The sequence below is a fragment of the Triticum urartu genome, chromosome 3A (assembly GCF_056163025.1).
Source record: "Triticum urartu cultivar PI428250 chromosome 3A, HENAU_Tu73, whole genome shotgun sequence".
Taxonomy (NCBI): Eukaryota; Viridiplantae; Streptophyta; class Magnoliopsida; order Poales; family Poaceae; genus Triticum; species Triticum urartu.
In genome coordinates this window covers 505,495,609-505,508,515 of record NC_141875.1, presented here as the reverse complement: position 1 = coordinate 505,508,515, position 12,907 = coordinate 505,495,609, and the positions used below count along the sequence as shown (strand labels likewise).

Here is a 12,907-nt window from a genome sequence, read left to right as displayed (position 1 = left end):
ATCTCGTGCAACCATCTCCCATCGGTTGCACCCAATATCCATATGCGCCTTGTGGTCCGCATGGCTGAGTAAGGACCATGTACGGATCCAAGTAGACGCTTTGAAAATGACCTGCAAAAAGTTTGTGATGGTCTGTATGTTAAAGGCAACATCATTCCGACAATTCCATATAGCCCAAAGTAATGCACATGCTTGCTGAGGAACGTAGCATGCAATTTCAAAGAAAATTCCTACGATCACGCAAGATCTATCTAGGAGATGTATAGCAACGAGAGGGGAGAGTGTGTCCACGTACCCTCGTACACCGAAAGCGGAAGCGTTAGGTTAACACGGTTGATGTAGTCGAACGTCTTCACGATCCAACCGATCCAAGTACCGAACGTACGGCACCTCCGTATTCAGCACACGTTCAGCTCGATGACGTCCCTTGAACTCTTGATCCAGCAGAGGGTCGAGGGAGAGTTCTGTCAGCACGACGGCGTGGTGACGTTGATGGTGATGTGATCCGCACAAGGCTTCGCCTAAGCACTACGACGCTATGACCGGAGGAGTAAACTGTGGAGGGAGACACCGCACACGGCTAAGAGAACTATTGGTGTGCCCCCCCCCCCCGCTCCCGTATATAAAGAAGGGGAGGAAGAAGTGGCCGGCCCTAGGTGTGGCGCGCCATGGGGGGAGTCCTACTAGGACTCCACTCCTAGTAGGATTCGCCCCCTTCCTTCCAACGGAGAGGGGAAAGGGGAAAGAGGGGAGAGGGAGAAGGAAAGGGGGGGTCGCGCCCCCACCCCTTGTCCAATTCGGATTGGGAAGGGGGGAGGCGCGCGCCTCCTCTTGTGGCCTTCCTTCCTCTCTCCACTATGGTCCATGAGGCCCATTCACTTTCCCGGGGGGTTCCGGTAACCTCCCGGTACTTCAAAAAATCCCCGAACCTCTTCGAAACCATTCTGGTGTCTGTATATAACCTTCCAATATATGAATCTTTACCTCTCGAATATTTTGAGATTCCTCGTCATGTTCGTGATCTCATCCGGGACTCCCAACAAACTTCGGTCACCAAAACACACAACTCATAATATAAATTGTCATCGAACGTTAAGCGTGCGGACCCTACGGGTTCGAGAACTATGTAGACATGACCGAGACACATCTCCGGTCAATAACCAATAGCAGAACCTAGATGCTCGTATTGTTTCCTACATATTCTACAAAGATCTTTATCGGTCAAACCGCATAACAACATACGTCATTCCCTTTGTCATCGGTATGTTACTTGCCTGAGATTCGATCGTCGGTATCATCATACCTAATTCAATCTCGTTACCGGCAAGTCTCTTTACTCGTTCTGTATTGCATTATCCCGCAACTAACTCATTAGTCACATTGCTTGCAAGGCTTATAGTGATGTGCATTACCGAGAGGGCCCAGAGATACCTTTCCGATACACGGAGTGACAAATCCTAATATTGATCTATGCCAACCCAACAAACACCTTCGAAGACACATGTAGAACATCTTTATAATTACCCAGATATATTGTGACATTTGATAGCACACAAGGTGTTCCTTCGGTATTCGGGAGTTGCATAATCTTAGAGTTAGAGGAATATGTATAAGTCATGAAGAAAGCAATAGCAATAAAACTAAACGATCATAATGCTAAGCTAACGGATGGGTCTTGTCCATCACATCATTCTCTAATGATGTGATCCCGTTCATCAAATGACAACACATGTATATGGTCAGGAAACTTAACCATCTTTGATTAACGAGCTAGTCAAGTAGAGGCATACTAGGGACACTCTGTTTTGTCTATGTATTCACACATGTACTAAGTTTCCGATTAATACAATTCTAGCATGAATAATAAACATTTATCATGATATAATAAAATATAAATAACAACTTTATTATTGCCTCTAGGGCATATTTTCTTCAATGCTCCCACACGAAAATGTGTCGCGGTCTGAGGCGCCACCCCAGCCAAACAGTTATAAAAAATATGTGCTATCGTGATAGGTGGAGTGACGTTAAACATTACGTGAATAGTTCTCCAAAGTAACTTAGCAAGCGTACAATTGATAAACAGATGCTCGATTGTTGCAACCTGGTCGCAAAAGCAGCATCTTTTACTTCCTTCCCACTTGCGCTTATCTTTAGTTAGAATCACGCCCTTATGGATGAACCACATAAACACTTTTATTTTTAGAGGCACCTTAATTTTCCAAATATGAAACGTCCTCGGGATAGTCCCGGTGTTAATCAAATCCGTGTACATTGATTTAACCAAGAAAACTCCTGACCTGGATAGCTTCCAGTGCAGAGAGTCTGGATCATCTGAAAGGTTAACCCCCATTAACCTACGCATGAGATGTAACCATCTATCCCACCGCTCACCTATAACTGACCGCCGAAACTGCATATTAAGCAGAGTGGATCCCAAAACCGAGGCAACAGAAACCTCTTTCCATTGAGCAATGTTGTAGGATGGATACTGCATGGCCAGTGGGGTTTCTCCTAGCCATGTGTCCTCCCAAAACCTAGTATCTCTTCCATTCCCTACAATGAATTTAGTCTTGTTGAAGAAGGTGACCTTTGTCTTCATAACCCCCTTCCAGAACGGAGAATCAGATGGTTGAGCTGTAACCTAGGCAAGCGTTTTGGAATGGAGATATTTATTATGCAGCAACTAAATCCAAACCCGTTCTCTTTCTATTGAAAGACGGTACAACCATTTGTTGAGCAAACACCTGTTTTTCACCTCCAGATTTTCAATACCCAAGCCTCCTTGGTCCTTCGGTCTACAGATTACGTCCCATTTTGCCAATCTATATTTAACCTTGTTTTCATCAATTTGCCAAAAAAAATCTAGATCTATGAAAATCCAATCTTCTCCGCACCCCAACCGGGACTTCAAAGAAAGAAAGAAGAAACACCGGCATACTTGTGAGTGCCGAATTAATAAGAATCAATCTTCCTCCATATGACAAGAGTTTGCCCTTCCAGCAACTCAGCTTCTTTTCAAACCGATCCTCAATACACTTCCATTCTTTATTCGTGAGCTTGCGGTGGTGAATTGGAATCCCTAAGTACGTGAAGGGCAACGGACCTAATTCACACCCAAATAGTTGCTTGTAAGTTTCTTGTTCTTCTTTGGCGCATCCAAAGCAGAACAGCTCACTCTTATTAAAATTAATTTTCAGTCCCGACAACTGTTCAAAAAGGCACAACACTAACTTCATGTTTCTAGCCTTAGCAAGGTCATGTTCCATGAAAATAATGGTGTCATCGGCATATTGAAGAATGAAAACCCCACCATCTACCAAATGTGGGATAAGACCACCTACTTGGTCATCTTGTTTTGCTCTATTAACAAGAACAACCAACATATCAACGACGACATTAAAAAGGATTAGAGACATCCGATCACCATGTCTCAGTCCTTTTAGCGTCTGAAAATAATGATCAATATCATCATTTACCTTGATTCTGATGCTACTTCCTTGTACGAAGGACTCGACCTGTTTCCTCCATTCCTGATCAAACCCTTTCATACGCAAAGCATGATGTAAAAATGGCCATTTCACTTTATCATAAGCCTTTTCGAAATCCACTTTAAAGACCACTCCATCGAGCTTCTTCGAGTGAATTTCATGCAAGGTCTCATGTAAAACGACCACCCCCTCGAGAATGTGTCGTCCTAGCATAAAGGCAGTCTGGGTTGGCTGCACCACCGAATGTGCAATTTGTGTCAAACATTTAGTGCCAACTTTAGTGAAAATTTTGAAGCTCACATTGAGCAAACATATCGGTCTAAATTGCTCAATGTGAATTGCTTCCACTTTCTTTGGTAACAATGCGACGGGTGCCGAAGTTTAACTTAAAAAGTTGAAGGTGGCCATTAAACAAATCATGAAACATAGACATCAAGTCACCTTTAATAATACCCCAACATTTTTTATGGAATTCGGCAGGGAAGCCATCTAGACCAGGTGCATTATTATTTTCATTTGTGATATTTTTCATTTGTGATATCGCTTCAAACACCTCCTTCTCAGGAAAAAGGAGCAATGAGTACCTCGTTCTCATCATCCGACAGTTGAGGAATGTCGTCCACCATGCTCTCATCGAGGGCGACATAATTCTCTGCCGGGGCCCCAAACAAAGTTTTATAATAATTGGTGATATACATTTTTAGATTTTCATGATCAACAATCGTACCCTCATCTTGTTCAAGTTAAATGATTCTCTTTTTCCTATGTTTCCCATAGGCAATCATATGGAAAAATTGTGTGTTATTATCTCCTTGAACAACCCGACACACTTTCGCTCTAAGTGCCCATTTTAATTCCTCTTCTCTAAATAGCTTCGCCAGACTCACCTCCGCTTCTCTTTTATTCACTCGTTCATCCATGTCCAGCGAGGTGCTTTCAGCCTTTATGTCAAGGTTATTAATGATCTTCAACAATCTTTCTTTCTCTTTCCTACAAACTCCATTACTACTGTTAGCCCATCCTCTCAAGAACTGTCTAAGATGTCTAATTTTATACTGCCATTTATCAATATTCGACTCTCCCCTTTGTTCCACTGCCCATTCCCTAGCTATAAGCTCAAGAAAATCCTCCCTCTCGAACCACACAGCCTCGAAAGAGAAGACATTCTTGTTTCCCCAGTGTACCGCTTCACCGAAGTCTACAAGAAGAGGAGTATGATCAGATATTCCCCTTTGTAACACCTGCACCGTCATTAAAGGAAATTGGTCGTAAACCAAGAACATTTAAATTAACAGGAGAAGAAAACTATAAAAGATAAGACAGTTTATCCCACCAATGAGCACAAGCAATGGTTGTGGTGCCATGGCTGTAACCGGTTGTGGTGTCATGTGGCTAACTTTAGGCCTCTAGCATTACATTCTTTTGCCCTGAAGTTGATTTTTGATTAGTTACCTCTGTCTTGTTTCTAGTCTACTTGTTGGCTCCTGTACACTGAATAAGCACCTTCTGCATGGTTTAATTTTGACTTCTGTGTCTTGGTGGGCATCATCACATGGCTGATAAATCAACTGCTATATCTATTAGAATTTGTGAGGATATCCCTGTTGTAATTGCTAATGTTACATTGTTACTATCTTAACAGACTTTATTACTCTTGATATACCTGAGGACGACAATATATTGGTTATCCATGGTAGACCTTTTCTTAATATTGTAGGAGTTGTTATTGATTGCAACAAAAACAATATCACTTTTCATGTCAATGGTAATGAGCATATGCTATATTTTTTGAAGAACAAGTATCAAATAAGTAGTATCAACTCTATCGAAAGAATTATGACAATTACTATTGAAGGTTTTGAATTTCCTCTTTCGACTCTATTGATTTTCGACTCTATTGAAAGAATTATGTCAACGGTAATGTGCATTCGGTATACTGTTTATGTAATATAATCAGTTGTACAGATTCGAAGCAGTCTAAAATTTCTTCCTGCAACGGGCTGTAAAACAAATCTAGCATTTAACTATTCATGCTTATAGATGGGTTCTAACTATTTATGTTATCACTTCTCACCATCCTAACACTGATTGAGTAAATTCCGCAGCCTGAAAGTGTTAGGGAAATCACGAACATTCTGGATGCTGTGGGTAACACAGCGAAAAAGCTACTACAAAGGGATTTGCTATAGGGTCAGCAGCACTGGCTTCCTTTCTTCTATTCAGTGCATATATGGATGAAGTTGCTTTTGCACAATTATAAGTAGATGAGGTAATTTGCCATATTGGAAGAGAGAATCAGTGGTGCCGATGTTGATGATGCCCGTATTTCATTGTTACTATTGGACAAAGGATACAAAGCTGGAGAATATACTGTGACATAATACTAGATTAGTAGATTAGAATGGACTTCAAAAATCCATGATTGGGTAACACACAAGCCTCTTAAAATTTTCTTCCTGAACTTTCATATTCACTTCATCCAAAAACCATCCCTTAAATAGAGCACAATCTGTATTCCACTGAAGTATCAGCTGATAGTCAATGCTTTTTTTTGAGGTACGCTATCAGCCAAACGCGGTTCTAATGTGGGCACTCTTGGAGCAATCAAACTGATGCGGTTTGAAACAGGAGATCAGTTCACAACATTGCAGCAATCAAACTGAAGGGAATATTTTCGGAACTGAACCTACTTCATGGTAGGTTTAGGTCAGTTTATCCGGCTATTATTGATATGTTAGGGGTGACACTTTTGGACTAGTATCAAATCTAAGGATGTGAGCTAGCTCTGGTGTGAGACAAACAGGTGATGCAAGAACAAATATGCCACTACTTTTGCCTGCTGTCCATTTGTAGTTTTTGTCATCTTACATGGTCTGGAATAGCAGTGGAATTTGGTTGAGTTAAACTTCGCGAAGCCGATAGAATTACTCTGAAAACAATTAAGACATACCAAGTCCATACAAATTACACCGAAAAACAATGTCTAGTGCTTATGGTTGTACAACACAGAAAAACAGTGCAAAATATCTACAAAGTACTTGGGTACCAAATTGCCATCAGGAGGGATGTCATGTAGTTTTAATCTCACAGCATTAGCACAGAAGTGCCAACCAAATTGCTCAAAGCCCTTGCGCAATAACCCAAACATCACTTGGCAACGGAAGATTTTGTGAAAGTAAACGAGGGCAAAAAGGCGCCAGATTGTTAATTCCAAAACAGAGCAAAAAGAAAGAACTCGGAACGGCACGATTTTCTTGCTCAACCGCATATAACCATCATCATCAAAACGAAGGGGAGAGAGACGAACGAGGTGCTGCCATCAGAAGGGATGGTAAATAACTTGTGATCTCATCGCGTCAGGCAGAAACCATGCCGTGAACTGCTCAAAGCCCTTGCGCAATAACCCAAACATCACTTGGCAGCAAGAAGAAGAAGAAGCACGTCCTTTCCGGGAGGCAAGAAAGAGTCAAGAAACGCGCACGAGATATCCGAAGAAAACACCGACGAAACGTATCAGGAACCGGGATGCGTCGACGCAGATAGCCATCGCAGGCTAGGGTTTGAATAGAACAGCGGGCGGCGGCGTCGCCCAGGGCTGGAAGGGGGTGCGGTCTTTATACCCACGCCCGACACGCCTAACTGGAAACGTACTTTCTGAACTCCGTAAACCCAACCAGAAGACGTCTTCCAAGCGCTACCACAAACCATGTGCAAAGGCGTATTTCGTGGTATGCGTCAGCACTGACCTGGACCTGGAGGCTGAGGAGTGAGGAGTCTCGCACGGTTGACAGAGTCGACGGTGGCGAATCAAAAAAAAAAAAAAAAAGACTAGACGGTGGCGGAAAATGGCGTGCGGTCTCCTGCCGCTGCTCCACGGCCCCCTCTCCTCTCCGCCTCGTCCCCTCGTCCCCTCCCGCTCCTCCTCCCTCCTCGCGCCCGGGACCCTGCCCCTAGCCCCTCGCCGGAGCAGGGTTTCGCGTCACCTGTCCCCTGCCCCTCCGCGCGCGCTCCCGGACATTGCCGCGGCGGCGGCGGGCCTCCGGGACGCGGTCGCCGGCGCCTTCCAGGCGTCCCCGCCTACGTGGAGCTCGGCTGCCACAACCAACGTCGCCATCTTCGTCGCGGGCACGCCGCTGCTCCTCTCCGGCCTCTCCGCCTCCGGCATCGCGGCCGCCTACGTCCTCGGTACCCTCACGTGGCGCGCATTTGGGGCCCGGGCTTACCTCCTCGTCGCCGCCTACTTCGTGGTGGTGAGTGGATCGGGTGCTGCTTTGCCTGAGATGCTGTGATAAATCTGAAATTTAGCAATACGGCCGTTTTTGTCACGGTTTTAGAATTACTGTTGAGGCGTTGTCGCCGACCGATGATCTTCATTTCTTAATAGGACATGTTTCATCGGTGTTCTCTCTACTCCCTGCCCAATAAATATTATTTTAGCGATTGCGGTGTCTTCTAGCGGATTACCTAGCCTTGGTAATGGTACCGGCAAAATCGGTGCTTTCTGGTGTCTGTCAGCAATTGATGCAAAGTAGCAATTTCCCACAGCCAAGTTTGTCAAAATTGTAAGGGATAAACTAGCTTTATAGACATGATTACAGACAAGATAGTTTCATATTTCTGTCTTGCTCAAGTTGTACATGAATTGACCGGAAATCTGAATTACTCTAGTTTCATACCCATACAAATCTGTATATCAGTGGTGGAGACAGAACCTTTTCAAAGCCCAGGCAAACCGCAAGACGAAGTGCCTATAAGATAGAATGCCATTTTTGGTGCAGGCTGCTGTGATATTCACCCAGGTAGATCATCCTGATGCCAGCAATCTGGAAGGGGAGGTTTCACCTCCCCTGCTATAGGGAGAGAAACGGGCTAGTAAGGGGGTCGCTCTTTTCCGATGCTGCCTATATATTGAAATAGGGAAGTCTTGATTTGGCAATCTTGCCAGTTAGGAAATCCAGGCTTTGCCAAAACTTCCAAACTTCCTTTATTTGTTCTGCTCTTTAGAACCACAGATGAATCATGAATGAGTGATCATCACATGTTTTAATCTTTCAAATCAGGTGGAGGTTGTGCATAAGAGACACTTTTCTCCAGTTTATGATTTGCCCTTGCTAAAGGAGAATTGAGATTGGTATTTCCTGTGAAATTATTTAAATATGTATTGCCAGAAAATAAATAATCACAATGTATGATTATTCTGTTCAAGTGTTCATTGATAGGCAATCTTTGCTATGCAACTTCCACTGCCTGTTCGGAAAGCTAGCAGTTGTAAATTTATGGATGTATGTGTTCTGTCGATTGTGGGACATAGTTCCATGACCCTCCTTAGGCTGGTTGCACTACCTGACAAAGGCAACTAATCTGCTGTATCCATCATGTCAATCCCAGTACATCATCAGTCTAGGTTATTTATTTTGCTTTTAATATGCAGGGCACAGCAGTGACCAAGTTAAAGATAAAACAAAAAGAAGCTTTGGGAGTGGCTGAGAAAAAAGGAGGAAGGAGAGGTCCTGGTAGTGTTATTGGTTCTAGTGCTGCTGGTTGTGTCTGTGCTCTCCTATCAGTATATAATGTGGGCGGGGGAGCATTCGCGGAACTCTGGACACTTGGCTTTGTTGCAAGTTTCTGTACTAAACTCAGTGATACAGTTTCCAGTGAAATAGGGAAGGCATATGGAAGAACAACGTAAGGTCCTGGTCATTTACCACTCTATTTGCATGACCTTTAGATAGTTGATGGTCTATTTGGTGCTTACCTGTGCAAACTTAATAAACTGTACTAATTGTTAAAGCTTCAATATCATACTTAGAGCTCAGTTCTGTTCTTTTTGTAGAGTAGTTACCTAGTGACAACATTTAAGATTGTTCCAAGAGGTACAGAAGGTGCAGTCAGTGTTGAGGGCACTCTTGCTGGAATTGTAGCATCAACGTTTCTGGCAGGGATTGGTTATATTTTGGGGCAGGTAAACAATTTTTAAAATTATGTACTATGGACATCTTCTCCAGTTATTTAACTGTAATTAGACTTGCATGTGTCATGTTGTTTATATGCCTACTATCTCATGCTCTTATAATCTGATAGTGTCAATGGCTAGAACACATATTAGAGCAATGTTGGGAGCATACGACCTGCAATGTTAAGCTCCTTGCATTTGCATCTAGGAGGATAGTAATCAAAATTTTGATATGGAAGTGGCAGTAATTATTGTACTTTTTTTTACCTTGGACTGTAACTCAGGAATATGGTTATTGAAAAAAAAAGAAAAATGATTTGCTTTACAGGTAAATCTACCACAGGGTGTGCTATGTGTTCTTGCATCCCAGATTGCAAATTTTGGCGAGAGTTTGATTGGCGCAACGCTGCAGGATAAGGAAGGTTTTGAATGGGTGAGCCTAAACTTTCAGATGCTGAATGCTGATGCTTTATATATATTGTTGTTAAGAGATAGGTTTTTTTTTCTATAGAAGGCCTTTGGATCATAAGAATCGGTTCACCAAATTTCTATGGAATCCATTCCTATACACTCCATTCCATAGGAATTACAGCATGAACTCAAACCTCATTTTATTTTTTCCTTTGAGAAGTCCAATGCAGGTGCACTCATTCTCTCTACTCTCTCTCAATCCTCTAAAATTCTTGTGTTTATTACCTGTGCACCATCCAAAGACATCTCTTATAAAATTCATGTTTTTCGAAATCCTGTAGGAATTCATAGTAGTTGACATCAATCTGTCTTACATTTTTCCTATCCCTGCAATCCAAAAAAGGCCTTAGTTTCCCTAGTAAAGCTGTGTTTGCCTTTTGTGTTCTGTTATACTCTTGTTGTTGAAAGTTTAGCCTCATATTTGCATCACCAAGTTGGCCTGCCTGAACACTGTGAGTAACTAGGCAAAGTCTCCTTTTGGCATTGTGATGGATTGTGATAATCTTATTTGGTTGGACTCCTTTTGGAATCTGAGTGTTTGGGCTGGCTAGATTGTTCTTGATCTAGTTGCTAATAAATATATTATTGCACTCTGAAACTCACTAGATCAAATGTGAGAAGACAATTATGGAATAGCATAACTTTAATTCGATTTAGCAAACATTGTAATACTGAGAGCTATGAAAAATAAGTACAGCCGTCACAACAACCACAAATTGCCTAATGCTATGGTGAAAATTTTCAAACAGGGGAATCTTGCATGTGCCAGTTATATTTATCTCTTTTGGACAATCATCCTCTCTTTGTACTCAACATGCATTCCTAGGTCGTTTGTAGCCTAAATGATGGCGGGTATTTTTCAGCGTATGTCATGGTGTAGTTGCCACCATATAATCCCCATTCAGTGGTGCGTGTCTCTGTAATGTAGGTTCATGAAGGCCTGAACGATATTTCAGCCTATGGCATAATGCAAATGCCATTGTAATAAATAAATTAATAGGCCTATTTTTTGGTATTGGCTGTACCAATTGATGCATAGTCCAGAAATGCATATTGTCGAGGCTTGCGGGTGCAGAATCTACCAATTTAATATCCACGTTTCTGTTTCACTAGGGCATGTGGTTTTGGAGAAAAAAAATAACCCCAGAATCATTGATGTCTGTACAGCACTCTTGATCCCTCTTCTTTTAGGTGTGTCAAGTAAAAATCTCGGGCTAATTAGATATGGAACATTCAGTTAACAGAATTAGTGTAGACCCATGTCTCCCGAACAATAGTAACCAGGATAGTGTCATCCGCATTGATGTATACTCTTATTCAAGCTGTTCTTTTGGTTTACTTTTCAGGGTCACATTATCTGCACATTATATAGTTATATGTTGACACCAGAAGTTCCCCACAAAGCTAAAAAAAGTGTATATTTCTCTATGCAGCTGAACAATGATGTTGTCAACGTGGTCAATATCTCGGCCGGCGCCGTTTTGGCTGCTCTAATGCGGCAGCTGCTAGTGAGCTGGCGCTCATGATCTTTGTTTCCTGACTTTTCTCCAGTGCATCCGCTCTCGTAGTTTCTTAGCGGTATAAGCAGCTGGCATTTGCTTGTGGAACTCTCAAGTCGCAATTGAGTGGATGCACGTGCTTCTCCTTTGTGACACATCTTCCTGTACTTCTAATTCTAGCTTAAGGCCTGTTCCCGTTCGCTCCACTCCGCGGAGCTCCAGGAGCTCGGTTTGAGCTGCTCCGTGGAAATAAGCTGCAGTTTCCTCCGCTCCGGGGGCGCAGTCCAGGGAGCGGAGAGGAACCGAACAGGCCTTTAGTAACATTGATTTGTGGAAGTAAAACACTCTCTGCCAGAGCATCATATGTTAAAGAAATACTGAGCTGGCTGGCGTGCTACTAGCTACTACTCCAAACAACGATCATTCTACACCAGTTAAAACTCGTGATTGGACAAGTTGCATGGTTTATGATCCATGATCACAAGATGATGAAGTTGCAGGCCCCTTCAGCTGCAAGCCTGCAAGCATCACATGGCGTCTTGCTTTTGTAGGGAATCCTAACTTGATCCATCACCTCGACCTGCCATACGGCGGGCAAGCACGGATGCACGCCTTCCCACTATTGGATGAGCCAGACATCTTTACGTCACGTTGGCCAGGACGTGTTGTCACGGCACACACCCGAGTGAGCGCATGGTACAGGCCATAGCCTCGTACGAGCTCACTTTCGCTCCGCCTTGGTCTGTGTGGGCTAGATAATGCACTTCTAGCAGACCAGCATGTGCTTTCTTGCAACCGTGCGACTTTCTGTCTCATCGGACTCTTACTTTTGTTTCTGCTTAGGTTTGTTGCTATCGATTGGAAACACGAGTATTGAGCAGAAATTGCTTTTGGAGTCCGAGCTCATGGAGGACTCCAAATGCAAAATTTAAAATTCTTGAAAATTCATATTTTTACAATCCAGAAAAGAACTGGAAAAAAAACATAGATAGATGAAGGCATAGTGCATAAATGTGTAAATTTTCAGAACAAAATACTCCCTCCGTCCCAAAATTCTTGTCTTAAATTTATCTAAATACGGATGTATCAAGTCACGTTTTAGTATTAGATATATCCGTATCTAGACGAATCTAAGACAAGAATTTTGGGACGGAGGGAGTACGTTGAAACAAGGGTTGTGCGAAAAAGACAAATCTAGGGCTTTTTAACGCATGATGCTATTTATCCTTTTCAGACATGGATTTGTCTTTTTTGTACAGGTCGCATTTTAACGTATTTCATTCTGAAATTTTACACATGTACGCCTCACATCATTGTTTACTTGTACAAGCAAATTCAGAATTTTTTTTGAAACCGAAATTTTGAATTTTTCAAAAAATCGGCATCCATAGAGGCCGAGAGCTAACTAAAATGCCACTCTCAGTATGAGCTTCTTTAATGCCTTCTGAAATGTTTGAGTGCTACTACCTCTGAGTTTAAGCTGAAGCGTCAAA

At 42.6% G+C, this 12,907-nt stretch overlaps 1 protein-coding gene across 2 annotated transcripts; it reads left to right on the top strand.

The window, feature by feature from the left end:
• The first annotated feature begins 7,267 nt into the window (after positions 1 to 7,267).
• On the top strand, positions 7,268 to 11,773 carry LOC125544699 (integral membrane protein (Protein of unknown function DUF92, transmembrane)). 2 transcript variants are annotated; one of them, XR_015619216.1, is made up of 6 exons: positions 7,268 to 7,741; positions 8,923 to 9,176; positions 9,330 to 9,453; positions 9,773 to 9,877; positions 9,956 to 10,085; positions 11,349 to 11,773. XR_015619216.1 is itself a non-coding variant. In XM_048708443.2 (5 exons), exons 1-5 carry the CDS (start codon positions 7,337 to 7,339, stop codon positions 11,439 to 11,441), a joined length of 981 nt encoding a protein of 326 aa, XP_048564400.1. In that variant the 5' UTR covers positions 7,269 to 7,336; the 3' UTR covers positions 11,442 to 11,773. The 2 variants fall into 2 exon arrangements, 1 of the variants encoding a protein (XP_048564400.1); XM_048708443.2 differs by lacking the exon at positions 9,956 to 10,085 and having other exon boundaries at positions 7,269 to 7,741.
• Positions 11,774 to 12,907: the final 1,134 nt, after the last annotated feature.

Bases quoted from the DNA above. Each gene is read 5' to 3' on its own strand.
- LOC125544699 (XM_048708443.2), top strand. From the start codon at position 7,337: ATGGCGTGCGGTCTCCTGCCGCTGCTCCACGGCCCCCTCTCCTCTCCG. The intron at 9,177-9,329 runs GTAAGGTCCTGG...TTTGTAGAGTAG, and splicing joins AAGGCATATGGAAGAACAAC to TTACCTAGTGACAACATTTA. The intron at 9,454-9,772 runs GTAAACAATTTT...TTTGCTTTACAG, and splicing joins TTGGTTATATTTTGGGGCAG to GTAAATCTACCACAGGGTGT.